The sequence below is a fragment of the Mobula birostris genome, chromosome 8 (assembly GCF_030028105.1).
Source record: "Mobula birostris isolate sMobBir1 chromosome 8, sMobBir1.hap1, whole genome shotgun sequence".
NCBI classification, from domain to species: Eukaryota; Metazoa; Chordata; class Chondrichthyes; order Myliobatiformes; family Myliobatidae; genus Mobula; species Mobula birostris.
The window spans coordinates 47,681,802-47,706,772 of NC_092377.1; the positions used below are offsets into that span (position 1 = coordinate 47,681,802).

At 41.1% G+C, this 24,971-nt stretch overlaps 1 protein-coding gene across 14 annotated transcripts in view; it reads left to right on the forward strand.

Annotated features, from left to right (window-relative positions):
* LOC140201286 (spermatogenesis-associated protein 7 homolog) overlaps positions 1-24,971 on the forward strand; it is a 129,429-nt gene that overhangs the window by 68,930 nt on the left and 35,528 nt on the right. For all 14 annotated transcript variants that reach the window (XR_011886822.1, XR_011886821.1, XR_011886820.1 and 11 more), the window contains one exon: positions 465-522. Coding sequence is in view for 11 of the 14 variants with exons in the window: in XM_072265129.1 (XP_072121230.1) it covers positions 465-522 (58 nt within the window). In the remaining 3 variants the exon portion in view is untranslated. The remainder of the gene's footprint in view (positions 1-464; positions 523-24,971) is intronic.

Here is a 24,971-nt window from a genome sequence, read left to right on the forward strand (position 1 = left end):
ACACTGAAGATCAAGAGTACATTCTGTGCTCTTGGTATCCTTAGTGTTATTTTTTTAAGTAATGTGTTCAGCAGAAAGTATTACTTCATAGGTGCGGGATGATATGGGTAGATATCAGCATGGGAATTTCTATGTTCGTAATTAACCTGAAGTTCATTTAGTCTAAAATGAGTGTTGAGGATACCCAAAGCTAAATTCATACTGCAACTAAAGTGAGTAGTAGAACAGAACAAATGAACAAAAGCTGTGTGTTCTTTGTGATTAAGTGCTACTCAAGGCACTGAAGCTACTCTACAGATCTTTAGGGAAACTGGATATGCATAAGCTTATATGTACACATTATATAGAACTTTTTCAAACTTCTTTACCAATAAAATTGCCTCTATACATTTGTCTCATACCTAGAGCAATGTAGAGGATATAATTGTAATTAAAATTAATATTATTCTTCCACATTTTTTCAGGATCCTGGAAGATGTTTTCCAAAAACACATTGAAAGAAACAAGCATTATCTTAATGAGGTAAGCCGTAATTGAACTGCTTGTGTGTAATGCAATGTAAAAGATCTAGTATATTCACGATGCTATGATGTGAATTTGTGATGTGGACACCCACACCAACTGTTTTGGTTTGCTGATGTAAGTTACTCTTCAGTAAAGTAAAATTCAATCATTGAATTTTACTCAGCAAGTCTTCTAGGATAGCACTCAAACTTATTTCCAATAGGACAATGGTTCAGGGGTGAAATTATAAAGGAAATTGGGAAGACAGATGTGGTGTCTGATGCTGATATGTAAAATAAAAAAAATACACAAAGAACGAGATGTCTCTGTCCATTGAGAAAAGTAGCTGTCTAATAAAGATTGCAACAATATGAATACAGATCGATTCTCACTGAAAATATATGATAGCCTAGACCTGGTCATTCAGTGTTCCACAGGTCTACAGCAAAGTATTCAGTAACTTATTGCTGGTTGGCAAATGTGAGCCATCAGGGGGATGAAGTTTGATAACCTGTATTTGTTCAAAGAACCTCCATTTCATACCACTTGCCTTTCTTTATTCGCCTGTAACCTGCCAGTTGCCTCACGTCCTAGTAACTGAGTGCAAGTATGAAGTCACCTGGACTGTGGTATTGAAGAACATGGCCAACAACACCTTGGCTATCATCAGTGCTTTTAGTAGCCCACCTCAATATATGGTGAAGATGAAGAATTGCACGTGTAGATGTTATAAAAAATGAAACATCAAGATTTGTCATTGCACATATTAGATTTATACCATACGTACCGTTTAGTGTTGAGTCTAAAATGGTTCCACTTCAATCTCAACCGAGCACAAGACCTTCTTCCACATCTTTAGAGTATCTTCTACGTGACCCTTTGCAAAGTCTTTTACGGGCAGGAATATGGTTTTTTTTTTGGTATGTGGCGTAAATCTAAGACTGTGCATTAGCCAGGTAACGACATTCTGACTGTAAGGTATGGTGGAAGGAGCATCCTGGTGTAATGGGGATGTTTTTCAGCAGAAGGGACTGGAAATCTGGTCAGGATTGATCAGATGCTAAATGTTGCAAAATACAGATATATCCCAGATAAAAACCTGGTAGCCTCTGCCAGAGAACTTAAACTTGGGAGGAAGTTTATCTTTCAGCAGGACCACGACTCAAAACACGCTGCCAGAGCAGCCATGGAATGACTTCAAATGAAGAAAATTGATGTCCTTGACAGTCCCAGACAGAATCCTGCCCTTAATCCAATCGAACATCTCTGGCAAGACTTCAAAATTGCTGTCCACTGCTGCTTCCCAACTAACCTGACACAGCATGAGTAATTTTGCAAAGAGAAATGGGGAAATCTTATTCCATCATGTGTAAAACTAATAAAGACTTACCTGTATCCAAAAGGACTATTGGCTGTAACAGCTGTGAGAGGTGGTTCAACTAAGTGCTAGAAACGGGAGGATGAATAATTCTGAACAGCTGACATTTCAGATTTTGATTTTTTAGTTTTTCATGCTTTACAATTTTCCCTGTTTTTTGGGGATTCTACTGTGAAAAAAGAGCATGTGATTCACAAATAAAAATTCTCAATTAAATTGATCAAAATCCCTGGTTGTAATACTCATTTATGCAAACAAAGGATCAGGGGCTGAATACTTTCACAAGGCACTGTATATGCTTTAAACAGTTTGTTACATGTGTAACATCATTTATGTTTTTATTATACTTTATACTTTATTGTCGCCAAACAATTGGTACTAGAATGTACAATCATCAGAGCAATATTTGATTCTGTGCTTCACACTCCCTGGATTACAAATATTAAAGATATTAAAAATAGTTAAAATTAGTAAATATTAAAATTTTAAATTATAAATCATAAATAGAAAATAGAAAAATGGGAAGTAAGGTAGTGCAAAATAACCAAGAGGCAAGTCCGGATATTTGGAGGGTACGGCCCAGATCTGGGTCAGGATCCGTTCAGCAGTCTTATCACGGTTGGAAAGAAGCTGTTCCCAAATCTGGCCGTACGAGTCTTCAAGCTCCTGAACCTTCTCCCAGAGGGAAGAGGGACGAAAAGTCTGTTGGCTGGGTGGGTCGTGTCCTTGATTATCTTGGCAGCACTGCTCTGACAGCGTGCAGTGTAAAGTGAGTCCACGGACGGAAGATTGGTTTGTGTGATGTGCTGCGCCGTGTTCACGATCTTCTGCAGCTTCTTTCAGTCTTGGACAGGACAACTTCCATACCAGGTTGTGATGCACTCTAGAAGAATGCTTTCTATGGTGCATCTCTAAAAATTAGTAAGGGTTTTAGGGGATAGGCCAAATTTCTTTAGTTTTCTCAGGAAATAAAGGCATTGGTGGGCCTTCTTGGCAGTGAACTCTGCTTGGTTGGACCAAGTCAGGTCATTTGTGATATTGACCCCAAGGAACTTAAAGCTTTTGGCCTGTTCCACTTGCGCACCACCGATGTAAATTGGGTCGTGCGGTCCGCTATTCCTTCTGAAGTCAACAACCAATTCCTTCGTTTTGCTGACGTTGAGGGATAGGTTATTGTCTTCGCACCATGCCACCATGTTCTTAATTTCCTCTCTGTACTCAAACTCATCATTACCTGAGATACGGCCTATAATTGTTCTGTCATCAGCAAACTTGTATATTGAGTTTGATGGAAACTTGGCTACACAATCATGGGTGTACAGTGAGTACAGCAGGGGGCTGAGTACACAGCCTTGTGGGGCACCAGTGCTCAGAGTGATTGTAGAGGAGAGCTTGTCCCCTATTTTTACAGCATGGGTCCTGTCTGTGAGGAAGTTGAAGATCCAGCTGCAGATCTGAGTGCTAAGGCCCAGGTTCTGGAGCTTAGGAATCAGTTTATTTGGAACGATGGTATTAAAGGCTACAGCTCTATGAAAAGGAGCCTTGCGTATGCATCTTTATTCTCCAGGTGTTCTAAGGACTGCAAAGCGTCGAGGTTGACTGGTAGCCTGTGGTTGATGTGTGCCAAAACCAATCTCTCGAAGCACTTCATAGCAATTGATGTCAGAGCCACAGGTCGATAGTCATTCAGGCATGCCACCTTGCTCTTCTTCGGCACTGGGATTATCGTTGCCTTGTTAAAACACGAGGGGATCTTAGACTGAAGCAAGGAGCAGTTGAAGATGCCAGCAAACACTCCAGCTAGCTCGCTTGCATAGGCCCGGAGAACTCGTCCTGGGACGCCATCTGGGCCCGTCGCCTTCCTTGGATTTATCTTCAGAAAGGCCCTTCTAACGTCCTCCTCGTTGACGATGAATCTCGATGCCACCAGGTCCGGTTCATCCGGAGGGAGCAGAACGCTCCTCTTCTGTTCGAATCTTGCGTAGAATACGTTAAGTTCGTCAGGAAGAGAAGCGCCACAGTTATTGGTATTTCCAGCCTTTTCTTTGTGCCCAGTGATCTCACTTAGACCCTGCCATAGTCTACTGGCATCCCTTTGGTTAGCCTGGGCTTCCAACTTGGCTCGATATTTCCTCTTGGCACCCTTAATGGCTTTCTGGTGTTCACGCCTGAATTCTGTGTAGTGACTGGTATCCCCGGACCTAAAAGCCGCAGCTCTAGCCTTTAAAAGAGACTTGACCTCATAATTCATCCAAGGTTTCCGGTTAGGGAATACCTGGATCGTCTTGCGAGACACACAGTCCTCCGTGCATTTCCAAATAAAGTCCATGACAGCTAAGGCATACTCATCAAGGTTAGCTGCCAAGTCCTTGAATACTAACCCGTCCACCGATTCAAAGCCGTCATCGTGGACCTCATCCGTTTTCTCCATCCAACGTGACACTACTTTTGACACCGTGACCTCCCACTTCAGTTTCTGTTTGTAAGCCGGGAGGAGGAGTACGGCCTGATGGTCCGATTTTCCGAAGTGAGGTCGTGGGACGGAACAGTAGGCATCCTTGACTGCTGTGTAGCAGTGGTCAAGTATATTCGGGCCCCTAGTGGGGCAGGAGACATGTTGGTATAACTTTGGCAGCGCCTTTCTGAGGCTGGCCTGGTTAAAGTCTCTGGCTATAATGAGCAAAGCCTCCGAATACTTGGTCTCAAGCTCACTGATGTTGGCATACGGTATGTTCAGAGCACACTCCACGTCCGCCTGGGAGGGAATGTAGATCACTGTCAGTATGACCGAGGTGAATTCCCGTGGCAGATAGTAGGGACGACACTTCACCGACAGGTGTTCCAGGTCCGGGCTGCAGGAGCTTGTTAGTGCCACTGTGTTCGAGCACCACCCAGTGTTGATCAGTAGGCAGACACCTAAATCCGACGCTTAATCCCGGATGGCCGGGCTCCTTGCTGAAACAAGCCCTTAAGCCGAGTCACAGTTGCGGAGGCCTCCGCTCCAGTCGAGCCTCGGGCTCGATCTCCGAGGTCGGCGGCAGAGGCCTCACTTCTGGCAGCTGTGGATGGCCACCAGTGGGGCTTTACGGTATTTATTCTAGTAGTATAAATGCATACATTGCTGTATATCCACTTTCTGGTCTTGGTTAGTTCTGGTTAATGACTGGCAAGAGCTGCCCTAAGTTATATGCATAGACATACGCACAATGCAATAGGTGGGGAATGCATTCATTCCTGTTTACTGAACTGAACTGAGTCAGAAATTGGAAGGATAATATATTTGGACAACTGGATGTTACTTGGATGAAATGCACAATGCAGAAGTGAATCTTGTATGTAGTAATTTGTGATACTCCTTTTAAATGTCTATATTTTTTTCCTCTTCCCTCTCCTCTTTGTCCAAAGATTTTCTGTTCAATTTGGCTTATGCCCATAATATTATCTGTGCAGAATTTAAGAAAGGTGTAGGTTCTTGAGAGCCTGCTTGAAATGTTATGACCAACAGGTAGCCTTCAGTTGGGGCACATGTATTGACTTCAATAAATAGATTACTCTATCAGGTTAGTTGATGTGGATTTTGTTATACCTGCATAAAATGACAGAGAAGACGGTAATTTGTCCCATCAATGCATGCTGACTGTCATGGGACAATACTGTTATTCCCATTCCTCCTCTGTTTATTTCCTTTCATCTTGGAACTCGCTATATCTTGCAGATAACCAGAATTTTTTCTTTAATTCTATTTTTCATTATGCTACACTAAACAGTAATTTACAGTAGCCATTTAAACTATCAGTGTATTTGCGGGAAGAAACTAGAGCACTTGGGTAGGGAATGGGTAGGGGGAGCACCCACTGTCGCAGAGTAAATGTGCAAATTCCATGCAGACAGCACCTGAATTGAAGATCAATTCATGGAGCTGTAAGACAGTGGTGTTCACTCTGTGGGGCACCCTGACGTAAAGGTGTGCATCTCAGTTGATAAATGCTGTGTCCACTTGGCCATGACAGTGTTGACTGCCACACCATAGCAACACTATGGAAACCAGCAGCATAGCTGCAAAAATTGTGTATTAAGAGCCTTGGGACCAAGAATATTATTTCCACACAGCAACTACTCAGTTACTGGAAAAGCCAGCATTCCTTGCCCAACTTAATTGTATAGGTATCTTCCGAGTGTTCTGGTTTCCTCCCACATTCCAAAGATGTATGGTTAGGGCTTGTGAGTTGTGGGCGTGCTATTTTTGTGCAGGAAGCATTGCAACACCTACGGACTGCCCAGCACAATCCTTGCTGATTTGAGTTGACACAAATGATGCATTTCACTACGTTTCAATGTAGATGTGACAAATAGCACTAATCTTAAAATCTTCACTGATGGAGGATAAGTTCTTTTAGTGATGAATACATAGGTGATCTAGGGTGCTTTGATTGCTACATTCATGCAGTTGATGACAATTTACCTTGTGTGAGTCAATCAGAGCTGTATATCCAATTGCCCTCTCATTCCATTTAACCATATCAGTGGCAATTTTGTATAATTAGCTGCCCTGGAAATAGATATTTACTCTGTATCTAGTGAATTTGTGCAAAACCGACTGCAAATCCTTACCTTTACTTTTAGCAGAACCCATTTCTGTTTATGCATCTCTAAGACCAAATAATATTATCTTCAATTACAGTAGATTTCAGTTAATTAGGAGACATTGGGACTAGTATATTTTGGCCCAATTAAGTGGCTGTCCTAATTAGCTGAAGTTTCATGGAAATAGTTAAAAAGATGTAAAGAAGACAAACTACTTTTTAACTGAGTTAAAAAAGTATGTGTTTAAATGAAATACAGAACAAATTAGAACACTACCAATACCACAGCAGTTCTACATAATTGTGTATTAGTTCCTCATAGTTGAATTCATGCAGTGTATGCTGCTGTGTCAGTTTGATTGACCATAAATGAACAAGATCAGTACATACAGCTAGTGCAGATAACAGACTGCCTTCATACGCTGCTTTTGATGAGTGCATCCTCCAAATCTTCATTTTCATTGTAACATTCAAGATGATTGTCAATACCTTCAAATTATTCATAGTTCCTAACATGTTGACATAGCCAAATTGTTTTATTTTCCCTCCTGGCTATTTCTGGCATCTCTAAATCTGAATGCTTGAAACCACAGTGTGCAAAAGGGTTCTGTATTGCTGCTTACTCTCACCAAATATCCATGTCAAAAATTATTACTTTTTGAACGCAAATACACGCAACTGATGCTATTTAAAAACAGCTCACTCTAAGCATGGTGGAGTGTCTAATGGCCACACAAGTGCACGTGGCTAAAACTAGTTAGAAACTTTTTGGCAATAGTCTCTTGTCCCAGTTAGGCAACACGGTGCCCCAAATAAACAAAAGGAATCCGAGTATTTTCTGGATTAATTTTTGTTCTTTAAGAATTGTCCCAAATAAATGGCTGCCCTGATTGACTGATGACCCAATTAGCGAGAATCAACACAGTAAATACTATAGATGTTACTGGAAATGCCAGCATTCCTTGCCTCATACTTAATTGTCCTCGAGAATGTGATTGTAAATCACATACTCAGCTCTGTTGTTCCAGGATTTTGATCCAGTGTAGATATAGGAACTGGGTAAGCATGCGATTTGAAGCACGTAACCTCTCTCTACCTGTTGCACTTGTCATTCTGGGTGAAAGAAGTCATACGTTTTGGGAAGTATTCATGTAGGATAATTAATGTAAATGGATGCCTGTTTCTGTGCTGTCTGGGCCACCTCTAGGAAGGGCTGGAGTGGATTTTGTAGATGAAATAAACTGTGGTCATGATGTGCCAGGGCTGAAGGGAATGAATGTTCTAAGTTAGTGAGAGGTGCCATTCAAGCAGACTGCTTTGCCAGAAAGGAAGGTATGATCCTCTGTTCTTCTCCTCTTCCCCATTAATCTTCTTATTCAACAGAATTTTCAATGCCTCCAGTGTGATGTCCCTACCAGAAACATTGACCCCTCCATTTCTCTTTCAATATTCTGTGAGGACTATTCCCTCCATGAGGTTTTGTGTACTCTCCTGACTTCATCAACGCTGACTCATGTTCTCATGTTGACATATGAAACTGAAGATGCTGAAACCTGGAGCAAGTGACAATCTCTTGGAGGAATTCAGCGGGTTGTGTTCCTGCTGAAGGGAGAGGTGGGGGTGGGGGTTAGCCGATAGAAAGATGAGAGGTGAAATGGTAGAATAAGCACACAAGCATTTGGTAAGCAGAGGCAAGGTGAAGAAGGTGTAGAGCTTAGAAACAGAGGCAGGAAAATGATGCACCTAGGCAGAGAAAAAAGAGGCAGATGGAACCAGGTGGGGGTGAGGAGGAGGAGGTTAAAGTTGGAGATTGCTAGAAGGGTGAGACACAAGCACACGAAGATTACCAGTGCTGAATGTGATAAGTAAGGAAGGGTGCGGAGAGATGAATGGCAAATGAACCAGATGGAGGAGGTGGATGGGTGAAATTTTAGATCATGAGACATGAGTAGAATTAGGCCATTTAGCAATCGAGTCCGCTCCACAATTCAATCATGGCAAATTTATTTTCCCTCTCAACCCCATCCGCCTGCATTCTTCTTGTAACGTTTGATGCCCTTACTGATCAAGAACCTATCAACCTCCACTTTAAATATAACCAATCACTTGGCCTTCACAGCCATTTGTGATCTCACCACCCTCTGACAAAAGAGATTCCTCTTCATTTCTATTTTAAAGGGACATTCTTCTATTCTGAGCCTGCCCACTTACTGATGTAGCCGATGACAGATACGGCATATTCCTTAAGGTCTTTGTCTTCTCCGTTTCTGGCAGCGTCCTTGAACATCTGCCAGTTAGTCCAGTCAAAATAGTCATAGAGCATAGACATTGCCTCATTAGGTCATACAATGATGCTTTCTCCATGGATTGTCTGGTCTTTACCATGGGCTCTTGTTTAGCCGCCTCATGTGTGATATCTGGTCAAAGACCTTCTGAAAATCCAAGTAAGCATTGTCCACTGACTCTGCCTCATTGATCGTAGAAGAATTCCAATATAATTGCAGGCAAGATTTCCCTTTAAGGAAACCATGTTTACTTCATGTGCCTCTATGTACCCTAAAACTTCATCCTTAATAACAGACAAACATCTTACCATCCACTGCAGTCAGGTTAATTGGCCAATAATTTCCTTACTTTTGCCTTCTTCCCTTCTTAAAGAATGGAGTAGTATTTGTGAATTTTCTTTCCTCCAGAACCATTCCAGAAACTAATGATTCTTGAAAGAATCTCTTTATGCATCTGAAAAAAAAACCTTTGCTATCCTCTTTATTAGCTAGCTTAGCTTCATAATTCATCTTTTCTCTCCTTATTGCTTTTTTCACTTGGTCCATTTTTGACACCTCCCTCTTTTTTCTCGATCTCTCTCTGTCTCTATCTACTGATAGCATTTGTAAACCCACTGATTCTCTCAGCTACCTTGACTAAATCTCTTCCCAGCCTGTCACTTATAAAAATGTAATGCCCTTTTCTCAGTTCTGAATTTCCACTGCATCTACTCTCAGAATAAGGATTTTCATTACAGAACTACTGCTATGTCCTCCTTTTTCAAAGAAACGGGCTTCCCTTCCTTTACCATCATGCTGCCCTCACCTGCATCTCTTCCATTTTGCATACATTTGCCCTTATCTCATACCCCCACAGTCACACCAAGAATAGGGTTACTTGTGTCTTTACCTACCACCCCACTAGCTTCCACGTCCAGCACATGATTCTCTGTAACTTCCACTATCTCCAACGGAATCCCACCATCAAACACATCTTTCCCTCGCCCTCACTTTCCGATTTCTGCAGGTAACACTCCCTGCACAACTCCCTTGTCCACTTGTCCCTCCCCACTGATCTCCTTCCTGATACTTATCCTCGCAAGCAGAACAAGTGCCACCCCTGTCCTACACCTCCTCCTTCACTACTATTCAGGGCCCCAAACAGTCCTTCCAGGTGAGGCGACACTTTTCCTGCGAGTCTGTTGGGGTCATCTACTGTATCCGCTGCTCCCGGTGTGGCCTCCTGTATATCGGTGAGAACTGATATAGATTGGAAGACAGCTTTGCTGAGCACCTACACTCCATCTGCCAGAGAAATTGGGGTCTCCTGGTGGCCATCCATTTCAATTTGACTTCCCATTCTCATTTTGACATGTCAGTCCGTGGCCTCTATTGCTGCAACGAAGCCACACTCGGGTTGGAGGAGCAACACCTTATATTCCATCAGGGTAGCCTCCAACCTGATGGCATGAACATTGATTTCTCTAACTACCAGTAATTTCCTCCCCTTAAGATTCTCAATTCCCATTTCCCCCTCTCCCCTTATCACCTTACCTGACCATCACCTCCCTCCAGTGCTCCTCCTCCTTCCCTTTCTTCCATGGTCTTCTGCCCTCTCCTATCAGATTCCACCTTCTCTAGCCCTTTATCTATTTCACCAATCAACTTCCTAGCTCTTTACTTCACCCCTCCCCCTCCCAGTTTCACCTATCACCTACCACCTTGTACTGCTTCCTCCCTTCCCCCACCTTACTCTGATTTCTCCTCTTTCTTTCCAGTCCTGATGAAGCGTCTTGGCCTGAAACATCAACAGTTTACTCTTTTCCGTAGATGTTGCCTGGCCTGCTGAGTTCCTCCAGCATTTTGTGCATGTTGCATTTTTTTTTTAGTTACCCTCTGTTGGTTTATAAAAGCTTTCCAATCCTCTTGTTTTCCAATATTTTTTGCTATATTGTATGCCCTCTTTCTTGTCTTTAACCTCCCTTGTCAGTCATGGTTGCTTCATCCTTCCTTTAGAATGCTTTAGAATTTTTGTGGAATCTTCTTTTCCAACAGATACAACTCCTACCCTTTTACTTTCTCCTTTCCTATTATTCAAAACTTGTTATCAAGACAAAACAGCAAATTGTTGGTGTTCTTCCAACTTAGTATTCTGCCATTGATGTTAACCAAATGGCCTTTGGTGCATTGAGGAAGCCAAAGGCAGGTTGAGTGACCAATTTGGAAAAATCTCTTCAATATGCTGAGGTGACTTGTGGTCACCATTTAAGCACCATTCTACTCAATTTGTGACCTCAAATTTTGGTCTCAGCAATTATTGAATTATCTGAGAGGCCACATGCCCACTCCTGCTGCTAAGTTGCAAGCTTTTATGTTGTCAAGTTTGTGGTATTATATAATGCTTGTTGTTTTCAAAATTAATCAATGTTGAAAACAAATAAAATTGCCCGAGCCTAGAAATTTCAGGAGCACAGATGGTGAAGGAATTTCATGAAGAAGTCTAAAACACCTTTGGCCAGCATTTAGAGTAAGGGTAGCAGTGGAGAAGATTGGTACAGTGAGGTAGTGGTTTCCGAGCATCTGAAGCTCCACCAGAGAGTCAGCTCAGGGAGACCTTTTAGGCAGTAGTATTCCACAACTGCTATACATTTTTAATCAACTGTCCTTTCCATCCAGCCATCCCAGAAATGTTCAGTCAAACACAGGGAGGCAATGATAACAGTTAAGTGTTTACAGTAAGAAATTCATCCCTTGAAGGTAACATTAGATCTGCTATACAATATGGTCTGTGTTTTGTATTTTACCTCTGAATTTTGAGCAGAGTGACTTGAAAAGTATTTTTCGTTGGACATGAATTTATAGGCAATCAGATTAGAAAATCAGCTGCCATTATGAAGCAACACACATCAAAGTTGCTGGTGAACGCAGCAGGTCAGGCAGCATCTCTAGGAAGAGGTACAGTCGATGTTTCAGGCCAAGACCCTTCGTCAGGACTAACTGAAGAAAGAGCTAGTAAGAGATTTAAAAGTGGGAGGGGGAGGGGGGAGATCCAAAATGATAGGAGAAGACAGGAGGGGGAGGGATGGAGCCAAGAGCTGGACAGGTGATTGGCAAAAGGGATATGAGAGGATCATGGGACAGGAGGCCCAGGGAGAAGGAAAGCAGGAGGGAACCCAGAGGATGGGCAAGATAGTCAGAGGGGCAGAGGGAGAAAAAGGAGAGTGAGAGAAAGAATGTGTGTATATAAATAATGGATGGGGTACGAGGGGGAGATGGGGCATTAGCGGAAGTTAGAGAAGTCAATGTTCATGCCATCAGGTTGGAGGCTACCCAGACGGAATATAAGGTTTTGTTCCTCCAACCTGAGTGTGGCTTCATCTTTAGAGTAGAGGAGGCCGTGGATAGACATGTCAGAATGGGAATGGGATGTGGAATTAAAATGTGTGGCCACTGGGAGATCCTGCTTTCTCTGGCGGACAGAGCGTAGGTGTTCAGCAAAGCAGTCTCCCAGTCTGCATCGGGTCTCGCCAATATATAGAAGGCCACATCGGGAGCACCGGATGCAGTATATCACCCCAGCCGACTCACAGGTAAAGTGTCGCCTCACCTGGAAGGACTGTCTGGGGCCCTGAATGGTGGTAAGGGCATGTGTAGCACTCGTTCCGCTTACAAGGATAAGTGCCAGGAGGGAGATCAGTGGGGAGGGATGGGGGGGACATATAGACAAGGGAGTCGCGTAGGGAGCAATCCCTGTGGAAAGCGGTGGGGGGGGGGGAGGGAAAGATGTGCTTAGTGGTGGGATCCCGTTGGAGGTGGCAGAAGTTACAGAGAATAATATGTTGGACCCAGAGGCTGGTGGGGTGGTAGGTGAGGACCAGGGGAACCCTATTCCTAGTGGGGTGGCGGGAGGATGGAGTGAGAGCAGATGTGCGTGAAATAGGGGAGATGCGTTTGACAGCAGAGTTGATGGTGGAAGAAGGGAAGCCCCTTTCTTTAAAAAAGTAGGACATCTCCCTCGTCCTGGAATGAAAAGCCTCATCCCGAGAGCAGATGCGGCGGAGACGGAGGAATTGTCCACCAGAGAAAGCAGGATCTCCCAGTGGTCCGCCAGAGAAAGCAAAATCTCCCAGTGGCCACACATTTTAATTCCACGTCCCATTCCCATTCTGACATGTCTATCCATGGGCTCCTCTACTGTAAAGATGAAGCCACACTCAGGTTGGAGGAACAACACCTTATATTCCGTCTGGGTAGCCTCCAACCCGATGGCACGAACATTGACTTCTCTAACTTCCGCTAATGCCCCATCTCCCCCTCGTACCCCATCCATTATTTATATACACACATTCTTTCTCTCACTCTCCTTTTTCTCCCTCTGCCCCTCTGACTATCTTGCCCATCCTCTGGGTTCCCTCCTGCTTTCCTTCTCCCTGGGCCTCCTGTCCCATGATCCTCTCATATCCCTTTTGCCAATCACCTGTCCAGCTCTTGGCTCCATCCCTCCCCCTCCTGTCTTCTCCTATCATTTTGGATCTCCCCCTCCCCCTCCCACTTTTAAATCTCTTACTAGCTCTTCTTTCAGTTAGTCTTGACGAAGGGTCTTGGCCTGAAACGTCGACTGTACCTCTTCCTAGGGATGCTGCCTGACCTGCTGCGTTCACCAGCAACTTTGATGTGTGTTGCTTGAATTTCCAGCATCTGCAGAATTCCTCGTGTTTGTGCCATTATGAAGCATTTTCATTCATGTATTCCTTTAGAAATGCAGGTTGTAAGCAAACTACAAAGTATTTTCATACATTTTATTGTTACATATTTAAGTTTTAATAGACTCAGGTATGCAATGATCCAAATATTGTTGGTGTTCAGTGTCTAAGTTTTTAATTCAATTCTCCATTGCTGTGAACCTTGGGGTCAAGCTGTCTATATCATCAGTACTTGCTATGCACCTATTGTTCATTAGCACAAGATATTAAATTGCTTAGAGCTTTTAAACATCTGCTTTTCCATTGTGTGCTGTTCATTATCGCTTCCAAAAATTGTTAACCTAGAGTTTGTCTTGAAGTTCAGAGTCAGCACGCAGGCATTCGTAAACATGACCCTGCATGACTGACCCCTTCAGCAGCCTCATGTCTGTTGTTGGAGAGTTGTCATTAAGTGATGCATGTGGCTCAGAATATAATTTCTGAGTCCCTATTTCCTTTGTTCCTGGTTTCCGCTACTTCTTTACCTTCATTACCTTTTGAACTCCAACTACTCATTACCACCTCAAGATTGGCATGTGTGGCTATTAACCAAAGTGACTGTAACTTAAATAATGTCAATGGGTGCCTTGCTGGCTGTCCATTTTCTACCTCGTTGGTTCTGAGGAAGAATTACTTTAGAAGAGACGCTGAAAATTGTTTCAAGTACACTAAGGAAATATTACTAGGAAATGGGAAATATGCCTAGTGCATGGAGTTTGTCTTAATTTGCAGCCTTCATTTTCTTCTGTTGTTAGCTGCAATATATTTAAGTAGACATGTCCATAATTTTTACATATTAATATATGGATTAGGAGCTGGATTAGGTCATTGCATCCCTCAAGCCTGCTCTGCCATTTAATAATATTATTGCAACCTCAACTCTGCATGTTTATCTATACAGTAGCCTTTCACCCCCTTATCAATCATCTCTCTGCTTGTATAATACAAAAAACCTGGCTTTTTCCCTTCCTTCCCTTTTTAAAAAAAAAATGCTCCAGAAACCTGAGCGTAAACATTTTTCCGAATCTCTTTTTAACTGTGTGATTTCCTAGTTTTAAAGTGTTCCCTATTTTCAATTCCTCCAGAGGAGGAAACATACTTTTCATGTTCACCCTTGGGATCTTGTATGCTTCAATCAAGTCTCCTTTCACTCTTCTAAGCTTCAGCAGATACAAGCCTAACCTGTCAATTTTTCTTCACAAGACAACCTGCCCTTGTTAGATATTAGTTCTAGAGCACAGGTTCCCAACCTGGGGCTCACAGGCCCCTTGCTTAATGATATTGGTCCATGGCATAAACATGTTGGGAGCCTTAGTACTAGACTTTATGGGGAGAGGGCAGGAGAATGGGGTTGAGAGGAATAATATTAGTTCTAGATTTTATGGCAAGGTTTCCCAACCTGAGGTCCATGGGACAGCATAAAAAGAAGTAGTTTGGGAACACCTGTTTTACGGGGAGAAGGCAGGAGAATGGGGTTGAGAGGGATATTAAATCTGCCTTGATGGAATTGCATAGCATACTCATGTGCCAAATGACCTAATTCTGCTCCTATGTCTTATAGTCTTATGGACTAATACTGTAACTGCTTTCGTGAATGTCCGATCTCAAATAAGAAGACCAATTCTATGCACAGTAGTCAAAATATGACCTCATTAATGGCCTATATAAATGAATGTAATTCTCTATTTTTAATTCAGTTGCCCAGGCAGTGCATGATAGCATTCCATTAGATTTTCTAATAGCCTATAATCATACAGTGGTCTGTCAGTTGGGAAGTTAAAATAAACCTTCCTGTTTATTTCTGTAAATTAAGGATTTAGAGCACAGTACAGGGCTTTTGGCCCACGTTATTATGCCAAATTTTAACCTATTCTAAGTTCAACTTTATCCTTCCCTCATACATAGCCTTCCACTTTTTGTACCATCCATGTGCCTAGCTAAGAGTGCCTTAATGCCCCTGATATATTTGCCTTTACCACCACCCTGGCAGAGTGTTCCACACACTCAACACATTCTGTGTTTATAAAGAAACTTACCTCTGATATCCTCCCTGTACTTTCCCCCAATCACCTCAAAATTATGCTTCCCAGTATTAGTCATTTCCAGCCTGGGAATGTGTCTCTGACTATCCACTCGATCTATGCTTCTTATTATCGTGTACATCTCTCATTCTGCTTTCCAATCCTCTTGTTTTCCACTATTTTTCTGTTCTATTTTTATATTTTATATTTTTATATTTTTTATTTTTTCTATTTCTATTCCATTCTATTTTTCCACTATTCCGCATCTTTCTTCTAATTTCCCCACCAGAACTGTATAGATTATTCATGCTGTTTTAGTATAACCTCTCTGCTCCTGCTCTTGCATTCCATGCCTCTGCTCTTTGGAAAGATCCCATATTTTCAATTAACTTACTGCCACCTTTAAGGCTCTTTTGAATGTTCCCTTCTCATCCTGCACCTCTTCAAATGCATTTTCTGATGTCTCTGGATTACATTCATTTTGCTATGTTTCTGCCCTGACCACCTCCAACTTCTAACAAATACTTCCTCACTACCATCAACACAACTGATTTTCTTAACATATCATCTGCCAACTTCTTTATCATGTCCCTTACATTTAAATTAAATCATTAATATGTACTGTGGATTTGGTTAATTGGGCCATCGGTTAATCAGGACTGCTGCTTATTTGGAACAACTCTTAAGGAACAAAAACTAATCAAGAAAATAGTCAAAATAATCAAAAATAATTAAGAAAGGTGGTTCTTACCCTGTCTCCTCATCTTTTTTTTCTCCAGTCCTGGTGAAGGGTCTCAGCCCGAAACGTCAACTATACTCTTTTCCATAGATGCTGCCTGGCTTGCTGAGTTCCTCCAGCATCTTGTGTGTGTAAATAGAGTATATATTCTGCATTTAGAGTGCTTCAGAGCAGCGCTGAAAATCAAACTCCTAATGATTGAATTTCAAATGTTATATAATAAAAGCTGCAGACAGAAAAAAGAGGTGTGTCCCTACAAAATGCTGAAAAAGAGAAAGTTGAAGATTTACCAAAGAGATTTGTCTCAGGAGTTCCCATTTTAGCTTGTCCAAATGTCAGACTATAGAATAATACCTGTACCTTACAACATTAGTGACATGTTACACAAAGAAGCTGAACTTCCTTAGTGGCTCTGTTACTTAATCTGATCAGATGAAGTTCATTTACTTGGTATTCTCATCCATCTTCTCTACTACCAAGACTAACCTATTTGCTCTCTGCCTCTGTTCTGATAATGGGATTTTGACTTGAACTGTTAACTGTTACTCTTTCCACAAGATGCTGCCTGATCCAACTTTTACACCATTTATTTTTGCAGTTAAGGTAGTATAGACATACATTTTCATGAGGATTATGGGCCTTCATGTGGTGTAATGTAACATTGACTGGACTCACTTTGCTTTGAGGGTACCACTTGTTAATTCACTCCGGTAAAATTGCATAGGAATTTATTTGCTGAATATACAGATAATGTGTGAACCATTTCATCAAGAAAGACACTGCCTTTTGTCCAAGAACCAGTCATGATGCTGGGACGGCACAGTGGCCTAGTGGTCAGCACAACGCTTTACAGTACAGGCAACCTGGGTTCAGTTCCCACCGCTGTCTGCAAAGAGTTTGTACGTTCTCCCCTTGACAACATGGGTTTCCTCCATGTGCTCCAGTTTCCTCCCATGGTCCAAAGATGTACCAGTTGGTAGGTTAATTGGTCACTGTGAATCTTCCCATGGTTAGGCTCAGATTAAATCAGGAGAAGGCTGGGTGGAGCGGCTTGAAGGGCCGGAAGGTCTTATTCTGTGCTCTAACCCAATAAACAAATAAATATTAATAAATGATTCATCCATTTATTCTGTCGGTGTGCCAGATCTGCCAGACTCTCCATATTACAGGTATTCATGTCAAAATCGAGGGTTGTATAGAACTGAGAACTATGCTTTTGTTTCCTGCTTTTGACTGTGGTGGGAATTCGCATAAGGATAAGAACAATCTGTGAATGCTGGTGTATATAATGCAACTCACAGCAAGATAGCTGACAAGAATTCCTTAAGCAATAAGATCATAAGACAAAGGAGCAGAAGTCAACCATTTGGCCCATCGAGTCTGTTCTGCCATTTTATCATGAGCTAATCCATTCTCCCATTTAGTCCCACTCCCCCGCCTTCTCACTATAACCTTTGATGTCCTGGCTACTCAGATACCTATCAATCTCTGCCTTAAATACACCCAATGACTTGGCCTCCACTGTTGCCTGTGGCAACAAGTTCCATAGATTCACCACCCTCTGGCTGAAAAAATTTCTTCGCATCTCTGTTCTGAATGGGCGCCTTTCAATCATGCCCTCTCATACTAGACTCCCCCACCATGGGAAGCAACTTTGCCACATCCACTCTGTCCGTGCCTTTCAATATTCAAAATGTTTCTATGAGGTCCCCCCTCATCCTTCTAAACTCCAAGGAGTACAGTCGAAGAGCGGTCAAACATTCCTCATATGTTAACCCTCTCATTCCTGGAATCATTCTAGTGAATCTTCTCTGAACCCTCTCCAACGTCAGCACATCCTTTCTTAAATAAGGAGCCCAAAACTGCCTACAGTACTGCAAGCGAGGTCTCACCAGTGCCTTATAGAGCCTCAACATCACATCCCTGCTCCTATACTCTACTCCTCTAGAAATGAATGCCATCATTGCATTTGCCTTCTTCACCAATATTTCTGATGTTTGTGCAGAAGTGATGGGCCCTTGCAGTACACAGCAGAGTCTTTAAATATATAATATGATGTCCTTCATGCTGCAGACTCTCAGTCTTTTAGACTCAGACTCAGTCTTTGCAAAGCATGGAGGAGGAAGGGAGAAGGCAATAAATGGAACATCTCCATGAACAAACAGTAGGGAACAACTCAGCAGACCACACTTTCAGTGAACACTATTCCAATTTTGAAATTTACATGAATTCATGTTTTCTTTTGATTACTGAACACCACGGCATTTGCTTAACAATATTGCCTAACCAAAACCTACACCAAGCAGCACTCTAAACTACATTCAAGTTTCTCAGTTCTTCAGATTAAACTGAAGGAAAAGAGAGGAGAGGGGACTGATGATGCAGTTAATGTATGGTGGGTAGAGAGGAGGAACCCTTACCAGTGGTACTGAAGGAATTCCAGAAACTATAACACTTTTCTGCACCTAGTAGCCACTTAGTTAGATTCCTCCTGTACCTATTTAAATAGCTACTGCATATGAAAGTTCTGCTCTTCTGCTGCTGTAGCCCATCTACTTTAAGGTTCGATGTGTTGTGCTTTCAGAGATGCTCTTTCGCACACCGTTGTTGTAACGTGGTTATTTGAGTTACTGTCATCTTCATGTCAATATGAACCAGTCTGACCTCTCTCATTAACAAGGCATTTTCACCCACAGAACTGCTGCTCACTGGATTTTTTTTGTGTTTTGCACCATTCCCTATAAGCTCTATAGACTATTGTTTTGAGTTGCTGCCACATGTTTGGCTGATTAGATATTTGCATTAACAAGCAGGTGTAGAGGTGTACCTAATAAAGTGGCCACTAAGTGTATGTGCTTTCAGTGCAGTAGTAGACTATTGTAACATCATACATCTGAGAATTTACAAATTCCTGACATTACTGGAAATGAAAAATGCGAGAGACATACAGTTAGGTGACTGAGTGATGTCCTGGACTTGATTTTATATTTTTGGCTTAGTTAAGCTAAGTGTGGAGTATGAGTATACATTAGTTGAAAAAGTGCTTTTTGAATTTGCTCCTTAATGGCCCAGCTTTAATATGAAGGTTTTAAATCTTGATACCGTTCCCAGAAGAAATAGCTTCTCTGCTTCTACTCTATCACATAATATTATTTAAGATATTTCATAAGACCAACATCTACTTTGTAATTTGAAAGGAAAGCAAAGTAAATATTTTCAGCTTGCTTTTTTTAATTCATATCCTATAATCTCCTGAGTACAGTTTTGGTAAATCTGGACCATGCTATAATCTTCAGTTCCAGAATTGAGAATGTTGCTTCAGACAGGTTCCAAGCAGAACTCCTTACTACCTAAACGTAACTGACTCCTCTTTTTATTCCTGGTCTCTCAAGAAAATGCCCAAAATTTAATTAACCTTTGATTATTTCTGTGCAATGTTATTAGCTTCAAATATTTGTGTTTTGGACACAAATATTCCTTATTGGACACACACATTCTTTTGTTTCTCTGCCATCTGCAACCTATCAACAAATAGAAAATAAACCCATTCACTGAGATCCAAAATAGCTGACTTCACTTCTGCACACATTGAAATCTGTCCTGTCAATGCTTTTTTTTAACTTTCTTCTGTATGAAATGATATTTCTTGTATTTTAGTGTAATCTACACACTTGGATATACAGCTGAATATTCATTCACTAATTTGATTTGTTGACCTACGTAAATAAAAATTGAGTGCCAATATAAGTCATGTGGAAAACTGCTTGCTTTCCTACTCTATACATTCTACCTTCAAACTGTTCCCTAAAGCTGCTTCTAATTCCATCCACTCTCAGATTTGCTAATAATCACTGTACTTTATAAAGCATATGCTGAAAATAAATTTGGATTTTAAAGAATATTTTGACTAGATTAGTCAATGTGAATAACTTCTAAAATCCATATTGAATCTTCTTGATCAGTTTTGTTGTTGATGACAGACTCCACTGTTTTATTTGATTGACATTAAATCACTAGTACATGGCTTCCTAGTTAATACTGCCATCTTGTCTGAAATAAAAAAGTTATTATATTTTTCAAATAGAAGAGTAATTTCCAGATCTATAGTGTTTTGTGAAGTTATTATAAATGAATCTGTAATTTTCTCAGAACACTTTAAATAATTAATAGTGAAACCATAAATTCTAGAAGGTACATGTTATCATTTTCTCAAGGTTTTTTTTTGGTTAATTTAAAATTTATCAGGTTCATCCTTTTGATGCATCTAAATTCATTTGCAGCATTGGTGTTAGGTTTCTGCAACCCATCATACTATTTTAACCGAAAATATAGGTAACACTCCGAAAAATATGGGTAACTCTAGGTAATTTCTAAGGTAAGGACATGTTCTGCACAGCTTTGTGGGCTGAAGGGCCTGTAATGTGCTGTAGGTTTTCTATGTTTCTATCAGGAAGCATTTGTGTAGAAACATACAGAGTTATCGGAATTGATCGAAACTCCATCTTCTCTCACTAAACCAAGCTCCCATCACTGCAAGGAAAATGATGATTGACCACAAATGAGGGGAGATTTATACCTCAAATTACAGCTCCATCAGGTTGCATAAACACCTACGAACATCTTTAGGTTTGGATTGTCTAGTGTGTCTCTGCAACTTCAGAGAAGCATTGCATCATAATATTTGAATCAAGCTCCCACAGTGCAGTTGTGAGCCTGATTTAAATTCCTGCTGGTTAGTCACATGAACTGTGTCTTGGCAATAGCGATATCATAAAGGTAAGCCAAGGGAAGGAAAACTGCTCCAACAGCCTTCAGACAAACTTCGGCAATCAGTCTGTCCTGCAATCAGCTAAACATTCATTAACTTTCCTATTCAGCTGCTGGTCTGACCTTCAGTATGCTCGGTTTACAAAGTATATTGTGGCATTCATTGATGTTAGGAGCGCTGATCCTTTTGATGGATCATGATTTGGTTGTGTCTAGCAGTATAATATTTGCAGATCCTATATAAAACTTGAGGATGTAACAATGAAAAGTAATCTCTATTTTACAGCTTATTGGGGTGCAAAAATTCAACCTTACAGAATTCACAAACCACTATACAAAAAAAAAGATCACGATACTAGATTTATGTGGGGATAAAAAAAACAGAAGAAAATTTTTTTTATAACTTGCGTTGAAGTTCCAGGAGCACATAAAGAGGCCCGTAAAATGGACAGGCACACAGCAAATGAAGAAGTAATATGCTTTAATAGAAGAAATGAGGGAAGTAAAAGTAACATTTCAAATGATGTGCATGAATGGTGATAGATGAATGGTGAAAGTACACTAGTTTTTTGAAGGCAGGACAAATTGAAAAGGCAACAAAATAGATTACAGGATGATTGCCTTTATTTTTAGTAGAATAATTTACAAAATGAAGGAAATAATAATAAGCCTTTACAAAGTAACATTTAGCACTGAAATGGAAAGAAAGCCAGATCATCCTGTCATCAGTAAGCTGCCTGAGCTTGCCAGTTAATTGCCTTCAGACCCTGCTGTTATCTGAACCTGGTCCCTGGGCACAGCCACATCCTGGAAGCTTGCTGCCATCTGATCAGTGAGGCCCAATGCCCAATGCAGTGAAGATGATAAGCCGTCCCTCCACAAATGCATTGAGATCTGGCTCCAAAGTTTATTGGCTGTCAAGGATGTCAAAGCTGTCAAGATATTTGGATTTCTTGGAACTCATGAACATTCAGCATTATTGAACTAATTAAAAACAAAACAAAGCACTGGGAAATAATTATCTTTAATTCAGCTCAACTTAATACGATAATTAAATTACTTTGTTGTTATACTTTGGTCTAATTTGCTTCTTCCCAATAAAATCTCCTATTCTAAGTTCATAAGGATTCAAACAGTGGAGCACGATTGTTCTGGGAGCTGAGTGGGAGACCACAAATCCAACTTCAGTTGAGAGTCCCAACAGCTACACTGTGAAAGTGGGTGGCTTTGAGCAGAACTAATGGCTTTTTATTGAATGAGCTGAACCAGATAGTTATTTCTAAATGGTACAATTTAGGAAAATGTCAAGAACATAGTGAGGATGCAAGTAAGATTTTCTGAACAGAAGATAGTGGATTCAACCCAGTACATCACAGGAGAATCCCTCCCAACCACTGAGCACATCTACAAAAAACGCTGTTTAGGAAAGCAGCATCCATCATCAGAGATCCCCACCTCCTAGGCCATGTTCTTTCCTCGCTGCTGTCATCAGATAGAAGGTACAAGAGCCTCAGGACCCAAACCACTCATGTTCTCATTATTTATTGCTATTTATCTATATTTACATTTGCACAGTTTGTTGTCTTCTGCACTCTGGTTGATCTTTCACTGATCCTGTTATAGCTGCTACTATTCTATAAATTTGCTGAGTAAGCCCACAGGAAAATGATTTTCAGGGTTGTATACGCTGGCTGACAGAAAACAAAGAGTAGCGATTAACGGGTCCCTTTCGGAATAGCAGACGGTGACCAATGGGGTACCGCAGGGTTCAGTGCTGGGACCGCAGCTGTTTACAATATATATTAATGATTTAGATGAGGAAATTAAAAGTAACATTAGCAAATTTGCCAATGGCACAAAGCTGGGAGGCAGTGTGAAATGTGAGGAGGATGTTATGAGAATGCAGGGTGACTTGGACAGGCTGGGTGAGTGGGCAGATGCAGTTTAATGTGGATAAATGTGAGGTTATCCACTTTGGTGGTAAGAATGGGAAGGCAGATCATTATCTAAATGGAGTCAAGTTAGGAAAAGGGGAAGCACAACGAGATCAGTCACTGAAAGCAAGCATGCAAGTACAGCAGGCAGTGAAAAAAGCTAATGGCATGCTGGCCTTCATAACAAGGGGAATTGAGTATAAGAGCAAAGAGGTCCTTCTACAGCTGTACAGGGCCCTGGTGAGACCACACCTGGAGTACTGTGTGCAGTTTTGGTCTCCAAATTTGAGGAAGGACATTCTTGCTATTGAGGGAGTGCAGCGTAGGTTCACAAGGTTAATTCCCAGGATGGTGGGACTGTCATATGTCGAAAGATTGGAGCGACTGGGCTTGTATACTCTGGAATTTAGAAGGCTGAGAGGGGATCTTATTGAAACATATAAAATTATTAAGGGATTGGACACGCTGGAGGCAGGAAGCATGCTCCCGCCGATGGGTGAGTCCAGAACCAAAGGCCACAGTTTAAGAATTAGGGGTAGGCCATTTAGAACGGAGTTGAGGAAAAACTTTTTCACCCAGAGAGTGGTGGATATATGGAATGCTCTGCCCCAGAAGGATGTGGAGGCCAAGTCTCTGGATGCTTTCAAAAAAGAGATGGATAGTGCTCTTAAAGATAGTGGAATCAAAGGTTATGGGGATAAGGCAGGAACTGGATACTGATAGTGGATGATCAGCTATGATCACAGTGAATGGCGGTGCTGACTCGAAGGGCCGAATGGCCTACTCCTGCACCTATTGTCTATTGTCTATTAAAATACATGTACTTTGGTAATAACACTTCCTTTGAACTTTGGAACTGTGGATCAGAGATTGTAGGTCGTCATTTTGAAATGACACAATTTAGGAAAATGTCAAGAATGGAGTGAAGATGCAAATAGGATTTCCTAAACTGGAACTATGAATGGAGAATGAAGAAACTAAAGCAACTGGCAATCCTTGTATTGAGACAGCAAAGGTTAAAAATAATCAGTTTGATGTAGTCAAATACCTGATTTTTTTTTTAGTAGAGGTAAATGTGGAGAAACTGTTTCCAGCAGTAGAAGGATCTATAACCAGATGACACAAAGAAAGAATCAAAATTGATGTGGTTTTCCCTGGGTGTGCTCCAGTTTTCTTGTACATTCCAAAGGTGTGTGGGTTTGTAAGTTTATTGTCCACTGAAAATTGCCTTTAATGTGTAAGTGAGCAGTAGAATGTGACGGGTATTATAATGGGATTCGTATGGGATTTGTGTAAATGGGTGTTTGATGGTCAGAACAGACTCAAAAAAATACTTGAAGATTTGACAAGATTGTGGGGACAGAGTAAGCAACTAGAATTAATTAAATAGCAGAGTGAATAAGCTGGTCCAAGAACAATGTATTGAATTGTAACAATAAAATGCATGAGATATCAACAATAATTCTGCAGGGTTTGTGTGCTTTAGGTTTTGGGTATTTCCAGAAATTCTGATTCCTTCTCCCTCTTTCAAGCTGAAATGATTCAGCTCTAGTGATTGTCCCTATCACACTGTGGATATTGGCTTAAATTTTTCACATTGCTTTGGGAACAGAGGTTGTTGGAAAATCAACACAGATTTTAAGTATGTGCAGGATTAGGCTTAAAGAGGTAACAAAGACCAAAGAGGAAAAAATTCTGAAAGGATAGAGCGCAGAAGTGATGAAATATAAAAAGAAATTCTGATGCAAATCAAAAAAGGGTCTGAGTAGTAATAAGCACAGTCCATAAATATAGGGTGCACTGTAAATAGTTACAGTGAAAACATTACCAGTGGCTACACTTTAGTCTTGAAAGTAAATCCTGTGCTTCACACAGTGAAAAGTAAAATGAAAAAAGTAAAGAAAGTAAATAAATAAATGGTATATAATTTTATTTGAAGTAAAATAATCCATCTGTTTCCTTGAGCATTTTAAGTAATAATTACTCAGTGACTTCCACATAAATATCTGCATAAAATAATGTTTTTTTAAAAAATTATC